Source organism: Ictalurus punctatus, chromosome 7, assembly GCF_001660625.3.
Source record: "Ictalurus punctatus breed USDA103 chromosome 7, Coco_2.0, whole genome shotgun sequence".
Lineage (NCBI taxonomy): Eukaryota > Metazoa > Chordata > Actinopteri > Siluriformes > Ictaluridae > Ictalurus > Ictalurus punctatus.
Window position 1 is genome coordinate 31,392,807 of NC_030422.2, and position 8,165 is coordinate 31,400,971.

Here is an 8,165-nt window from a genome sequence, read left to right on the forward strand (position 1 = left end):
GAAGCGTCTGTTACGTGTAAATTCACCCTTTTTTCAGGCAGTAATTAAAGTTAGTTTGTTCATTATGTGAAACGTACTGAAAGAGTTCTTACCTCGAGCTCTGTAACATTTGACCAGCAGAATGATGGTCACCAGCAGATACGGAGAGGCCGTCACTACACTACTGATCAGCATGAGCTCTGAGAATGCAGCTTCTACACCTGATGGACCTGACGCAGAATAAAATAATCATTATAATAACACTTTATTCATGATGAACTGTTTGTATGTTTTACTCAAACTGCAGTACAAATAAATTCATTTACACTAGTACACACAGACACAACAGCATGTGAACACACTGCATATTTTACACAGACTTACATAAACTCAGCACTATAGATTACATTATGTAAAGATACTGAGTTCAACACATTCAGTCACAGTTGTATTTAAATGAATATTGAAATGATTTCTCACCTCTGACTGAGACCCAGCTTTTCAGTGACTCTCCTCTCTCTGGGTGTTTACAGTGGTAGAAACCTTCATCTGACTTTGAGACGTTATAGATGATCATCTCTCCTGTAGTCTGATTCTGGAGAACTGATCCATTTTTATAGAAATCAGCTCGGAGGTTTGAGGAATTTGGGTATCGATATAAACAGCGTAGAGTCAGAGGATGTCCCTCAGTCACAGGATGGACAGGACTCTCCAGGATCACATCACCATCTAGAACACAGAAAATCACATGTACAATACAAATAAATGCTCTCTAATTAAAATGTATATAATTTAAACCCAGTGGAATGTCTCCACAGTCTGAATTATGGACAAATTGGAACTGTATCAGGTATCATCATGCTAGTTGCTTGATCTAGTGCTTAGGTAGTTGTTAAAAAAAAAAAAAATTAAAAAAGAAAAAAAAAAGCACTCTGATACCAACATCGTATGCGTTACTACGTGCTACTCTTATGTCACATAAGCCTCGTGTATGTTATCATACTAAAGAACAGATGACAGAAAACGAAAGTGATATGGAAGTATTTCATGATTTATGATCAAAGTAAAGCAGACGGCAAACTGGGCTCTGTGAAAATATCAAGAGGAGAAACTACAGCATCTTCCTACAACATGAGTAACCTGAGAAAACACATTATGCTGTTTAAACATTATGTTTAATAGAGAGTGTGAGGGTGGCCCACCTGAGTGTACAGAGCGGTATTAGTGAACATGAAAATTAAAAATGAACTCAAGGTGCCATTAATTGTGCTCAAAGGTATTTGTGAGAGTGGCGCAGTGAAGAGAGTGTGCAGAGAAACTATCACACATGACAGCACTGAGCACTGAGCCATGTGCACTTCCTTTCCCCTCGCTCCCCACCGTCTACACTTTGCTTGTGAGTGAAGCTGAAAGTCACAGCACTTTGCACTCATTTTTGATGACCAAGTTCACTGATACAACTCGGGTTCCACCTTCACTCTCTATTAAAGACACTGTTTAAATACCATAGCATATTAAACATCATCTAAGCACAATGAGTTATCTGTACACAGCAGCAATCAACATAAACAGAGAGAAATAAAATGTTCTATGACATCCCTGATGGATTAATACTCAGTAAGTTACTCATGTCATTATCATGATCAGTGTGGGCATCGGTAAGCATGTACTTCTACTCAGTCTGGAAAATAATGTCTGTGTCTTGTTGAACAGTTCTCCCAGTTGGAAATTCAGAGTTCTGAATATTCTGTAATGAAACATTTCCCTTTTCCTTTAACAATAAACACACTACATGAAGACTCACCATGCACTGTGATGTTGACAGGATTACTGTTTTCTCCAGATTCAGACTCACACCAGTAAACTCCAGTGTAGGATGTGTAGAGGGAGCTGATTTTACATGTAGATCCTGTAACTGATCCCCTTGAACAATCTGACCCTCCCTCACTGTGTGTGTATCGTCTCACTCTCCATCCAGTAGAGTTGATCTGGTCCTCACAGCTCAGTGAGAGAGAGTCATTAGTAAAGTGTTGAGTTCTGCTGGGATTGATGATCAGAGAGACTGGAGGAGATTCACCTTAAACACAGAAGAGAGTCATGTAAATACGAATAGTTGTAATATGGAATATAATGAGAATACAAGTGCATGTGCATTCAGAATTATGTTTATTAATCTGGAATCAAAGCCACAGTCCATAGCATGGGTCATAACACAGACAGGTTTAACACGCGATCATCCATACTCATAAATGCTGCAAAAAGGCAAAGGTCAAAACGGAGAAATAAAATGAAAACTGGGACTAGGAACACAGGAAAGTCCTTCAGCTGCTGCAAAGGAACAAAAATCAGCAAAGACACAGAACAACACAGAGGGAATAAATACAGAACGAGTTTGAGGTGAAACTAGGAATAGGTGCACATGATCAGGGCATCACATCAACATCACATGATCACCAGACATCACCATCATCTCAGTATTAGCCTAGCTCTAGCACACCACCTCCAGGTCTCTTCCTCACTGTAGATTACATTAGGCCAGCACATGCATTTGCACAATGTAAAGTTCAGAGCCATGTTTAATTTGTGATTGCCATTGCAGTGTTTAGACCCTTTGCTTTTGATTCCTCTTTTGGATTTTCCCTCTGCTCTCTTATATTGTACTTTACTGTGTTTGACCCTTGCCTGTTTTACAGCTCTGCTATTTGTATTGTGTTCAATAACAGTGTAACATAATGACATCATCTGTATCTGCAACTGTGTAGTTCTCCTAATAGCCATATCTGTGTTTGTATTCATGTTTAAACCTGAAGCAGGCATGGTCTTGTCTTTCTGGCAAGCTTTCTGAAAACAATCAAACAAGCAAGCAAACAAACAAACAAACAACCCCAGAATATTGTGCTTCTTATTAACATGTTCTTTGTATATTCAGTTACATCTCTTTGACCTTTTCTGGCTTTTATAATAAAATCCTCCTGCCCATAGATCCTCAATCCTTAATCATCTCCTTAGTCCTCTTTGTTTCCAGGAAAATAAACCAATGACTAAATGAGGGACGGAGACAGCACACAAACACAGCACATGGCTTTTTTCACCAATGTCACAAAGGGGAAAATTCTACCAGCACTTAGGACTCTTTAACTTCCTTATACATATTAATAAATGAATGTTGCATGAATCTTTTCTTACATTCACACATCCACACCTTTACTATTTAACCTAAACCCACTGTTATTTTTCCTCACCAGTGATCCATAGTGGCTGTGGATTACTGTACTGTGTGTGAAAGGCTGGTTCTCTTCTCTCTCCTCTGCACATATAAACTCCTGTGTGATTAAGAGCAGCAGGACTGAGAGTGTAGTTGCCTCCAGATCCTCTGCTGCTGTCTGAGAAGAGCTCCACATACATGATATAGCCATGATTATGTTTTATTTGAGTTAAGCCGTCTCTGAAGGGAACAGCTGTGTACCAGCTGAATGTCCAGTCTGTAGAGGAGTCTGTAATCTCACAGCTTAGAGTCACTGAGTCTCCTTCAGTCAGCCAGCTCTGTGGAGATACACTCAGTACTGCCCCTGGTCTCTCTGTTACACAGGAAATACAACACATTTTATCTACATTCATTTAATACACAGTAAGAAGCTTTTCATGAATGTCTAATTGTACATTTTCATTTGTCCCCAAAACCCCTCACACACTCACCTGATACAGTCAGTGTAACAGCATCACTGAAGTGTGAGGAGCGTGAGCCTCGTCTCTCTGCTCCTTTACAGGTGTATTTACCGGTGTGGGTCACTTCAACACCACTGATTGTGTACACCTGTTCACTACTGACAGGCCTGCGTGAATCATCTTTATACCAGCTGTACTGCCAGCTAGACACTCTTTCATCCTGTACGTCACATCTCAGAGTGACGGCGTCTCCACTGAACACTGGTTTATCAGGATCTATGGATGCTACTGGTTTAGGTCTTGCTGTAGAAACATAACGGAGCATCTAAACTGTCATGATGAATTTGTCGTCATGGGTGTATAATGATGATATAGGAATAGTGGAATAGTGAATGCAACAGTTTGCTTTTAACAACTCTATTAGCTAATTTAAAGTTAAGTATATATTTTTCTAATAAACTGTGACATCTGTTAATATTAACTGTTAAATCTTTGTTTTTAAAGTAAACACCACATTTAGATCCAGTTAAACTCTATTGGACAGTGTAGGCTCTAGTTTTTATAGGACTGATTATTATCAATGCACTTAAATAATAATAATAATAATAATAATAATAATAATAATAATAATAATAATAATAATAATAATAATAATAATAATAACAAATCAATCAATCAATCAATCAATCAATCAATCAATCAATTAATTAAACACCCACAGCACAATACGTGATGACCTTGATATAATGTTTTGTGTGACAGAAGCACGTTTACAGTTTTACACAGCCCTGTTTAACTACAAAAGTCCAACTATGTAGTAAGTAAAATGTTAACTATTGGTTAAACACTAATAATGTGTAGTTAGATGAGTGCAAATATACATCTAAATTACATAGTCATAGTTTCTAGTCATGTTTATAAAAAAAAAGGAAAACTCACCCAAAAACCCAGTCTTCATTAGTAAAACAGTTTCAGTATGACTCACACCCTCAATAATTGTCATTTACTTGTCATGTTACAGGGAAACTGCAAATCATAAACTCCTCTGTCCTGAAGACTTTCCCATGTTGGAAAATGTAAAGTTACAGCTTGACCTGTTTTTTTCCCTTTGTTAAATAACATGTTTTTAATGTTTTGCATTTGCACCAGCCACAAATTATAAATACTTTTAAACCATTTATATTTAAAGATTATTTTGAACATTCTGGAATAACAAGGAATTACAATAATTAAGCATTTTTTTTTCTCATCCCTTCTAACAAATCTGTGGTGAAAAGGGAAAAAAATCATGACATACCTCTCACTGTAATCCTGACAGGATCACTGATCTCTGTGCAGTAGTTTGAGTAGAACCCTGCCATGTAGTTTATCCTGCATTCATGACACTGGTACACTGTTTCTCCTTCATTATCATCTGTCACTTTGAGTGTGTCTGTTTCTTCAGTGCTCAAAGGATGTAACGACTGATCATTTTTGTACCATTGAATCTCCCATCCAGTCGACTGCAGCTCACAGGTCAGAGTGATGGTGTCTCCAGTGTAGACGGAGCTCTGAGGATTCACTCTCACAGTCGGTGTGGGTTTTTCTGTTGGTATGAAATGATGAAGGAGTCAGAACTGCTTTTCTCTTTACAACATAAGCAGTAGATTCACTGTGCTTTAACATATGCTTTGTGTCTAAAACAAACATTTAGATTTAACATTTGATGCAAGATGTTCCAACTGTAATAGCCAGCTCTGTGGAGATACACTCAGTACTGCCCTTGTTCTCTCTGTTACACAGGAAATACAAAAGTTTTTTTTTCTCCATAGATTTATTTAATTCACTGTAAGAACTTCATCATGAATGTCTAATTGCACATTTTCACTCATTTGATTGTGACAATCAATTGTGCATAAACTTCTCAGCCCCAAAACATATAAAATATACACACAATATAAAGGATAAACTATATATAAATCACCTTGAGCATGGGCCACTGGTATAAGTGAAATCAGCACTAAAAAGGGAACAGAAACAGAACATGATGTAAAAATGGAAAATATTCAGTGTATTAATGAAAACAGCACATTTTAGACACCGAACCCACAAGATTAAATCTTATTCAGGAAATATAAACTACCATCTGTAAGAAATACATTCTAAGCTCTCTTAATAATAAATAAACAAAAACTACAATAACTTAAATGTCACTATTCTGCTCATTAAAGTGTTTTTCCCTTTATTTCACTTTATTGAAGTGTTAATAACTTAGCTCTGGGACACAAAACCAACAGACTGCACACTGTAACATTCTGCACATGCACTAATCACACAATAAACTCATCACTCAGAACATTCAGACTGCAGATGAACAACTTTATACCCCACCACTCACTCTAATGAAGACACAAAGAGAACATTTACTCACAGAGCATCACAGCGAGTGGACTGAACTCCATCCTGTCTCTGTAACGACTGACTGACTGACAGAGCAGTGGGGTGTGTTAAAGTCTTACCACTTCCTGTGCTCTTACAGAGAGAGCATGCACACATGCATGCGGGAGAGAGAGAGAGAGAGAGACTGGGGTGGGGGGGCATTTAAGAATTTTAAGACTTACTTACACTGTAAAAGCTATAACAGATTTTACTTTACAAAGATTGATATGTTTTGTTTTAAAGTGTAACACACTGTGTAAAGGTGCTGTGATAATTGAGAGATGGATAACATAAAGAATAAATAAAGAAATAAATAAAGAAACAGAGTGACAGTAGAGGAAGGTGGTGCAGAAAATGTTTCATGCCATATGGAGCTTAATTCAGATCTGAAAATACTTTATCATTATTAGTAAATAATATATATTAGTGTTTAAACTGTTCCTACACAAGCAGTTTCTTACTAAAGAAAAGAAAGAAAAGGGGGAGTACAAAGAGTTTTGTTTTGTACTTTTGCTTCTGTCTCTTGGTGATGAACGCTGCTCACATAAAGTGATAAGTGATCATCAGTATTTCAAGAGGTGCTAAAATGTGGTTTTGTTCTGTTTACGGTGTGAAAATGCTTTCCATGCACATATGTGCAGCACTTAGTTCTACTCATAAGTTTATTTCACTACATAGATACAAGTTATTTACCTGTTATCCTAATCATGTGTATTATATATCATCTTTAGAGGTTTTACTCTGTAAGGAACCGAATATAATAATAACAACATATTCTGTAAATAGTAAGATTCTCCCCGCATTCTGGAAAATATAAACCAACATTTGGGTTAAATATTAAACCCGACACACTGTAATAAATTAATAGTAAGCAACACACAGGGTTAAATGAACACCTTGCTGAGTTAGATTAATGGAGTAACTTGTTCAGACTTCATCCTCCTGCTCCTCTCACCATAACATTCTCTTTAGTGTCACAGACCAGAAACTAAATCTTTTGGCCAGAAGATGTCAGCAAAGCATTCTTTTCCACACGGAAATCTAGTCAGGTTTACACTGTCAGCTATTAGGAGTTCTGAAGCTGTGTTTTCTCTCCAGTAAAAGAACAGTGTAAAGAAATATTTCTATCCTATCAGTCAGTGCCCATCCCCTTCATTCTGAGTTTCAGATCCAACCTTCTGGCTCCGGGATTAGATTTCCCTCTGTAAAGAGCAATAGATATAGATACTCATTTATTCCTACATCAAATCTCCCCTTTACCTCCAAGATCTTAGAAAAGCTTGTAGCACAGCAGCTATGCCCGTACATACATAGGAATAACATTCCTGGATGGCCTTTCTGTTTAGTCATGTGCAGCAGTTAAAGACCTTGGTGTGATTATTGACTCCAGTCTTTCATTTGACGCTCATGTAGATAATATTACTAGGATAGCCTTCTTTCATCTCAGAAATATTGCTAAGAAAAGAAATATAATGTCACTGCACGATGCAGAAAAAAATAGTCACCTCTAAGTTGGATTATTGTAATGCCTTACTGTCTGGATGTTCCAGTAGGATCATAAACAAACTCCAGTTAGTCCAGAATGCAGCTGCAAGAGTCCTAACTAGAACCAGAACATATGACCACATCAGCCCTATCTGCACTGGCTCTCAGTAAAATTTTACATTGATTATAAAATATTACTATTGATATATAAAGCACTGAATGGACTCGTGCCACAGTACCTAGAAGAACTTTTGGTACTTTTAGGAACTTTTGGAACTTTTAGTATTCACAGCACTTCACTTTTTCCACATTTTGTTGTGTTACAGCCTTATTCAAAAATGGATTCAATTCATTATTTTCCTCAAAATTCTACAAATAATACACCATAATGACAACATGAAAGAATTTTGTTTGAAATCTTTGCAAATTTATTTTAATAAAGGACATGTACATAAGTATTTTGACCATGCTATTGTCTCACGATTCGGATTTGTCAGCATGTCTCTCTCTAAATAAACTCTTATCTGCATTTGCATCCGTCCTAACCTTATTTACGTGGATTTCGTGACAGAATACTAGGCCTCACCATGGATGCAGCAGTAAGAAGGAGGAGACAT

At 37.1% G+C, this 8,165-nt stretch overlaps 1 protein-coding gene across 1 annotated transcript; it reads right to left on the reverse strand.

Moving 5' to 3' along the window:
- Positions 1–301: 301 nt before the first annotated feature.
- LOC128628717 (carcinoembryonic antigen-related cell adhesion molecule 5) lies at positions 302–8,165 on the reverse strand. The gene is made up of 7 exons (XM_053681856.1): positions 8,135–8,165; positions 4,943–5,230; positions 3,676–3,948; positions 3,222–3,557; positions 1,784–2,056; positions 460–708; positions 302–306 (listed from the first exon to the last, which is right to left on the reverse strand). The coding sequence occupies exons 1-7, from the start codon at positions 8,163–8,165 to the stop codon at positions 302–304; spliced, it is 1,455 nt and encodes a 484-aa protein (XP_053537831.1).

What these genes read in the sequence shown, in the direction of transcription:
- LOC128628717 (XM_053681856.1), bottom strand. Translation starts at nt 8,165, where the DNA reads ATGTCTCCTCCTTCTTACTGCTGCATCCATG. An exon ending in ACAGCCACTATGGATCACTG is followed by an intron (nt 2,057 to 3,221) that starts GTGAGGAAAAAT and finishes TCTGTGTTTAAG; the next exon opens with GTGAATCTCCTCCAGTCTCT. An exon ending in TGTCAACATCACAGTGCATG is followed by an intron (nt 709 to 1,783) that starts GTGAGTCTTCAT and finishes TCTGTGTTCTAG; the next exon opens with ATGGTGATGTGATCCTGGAG.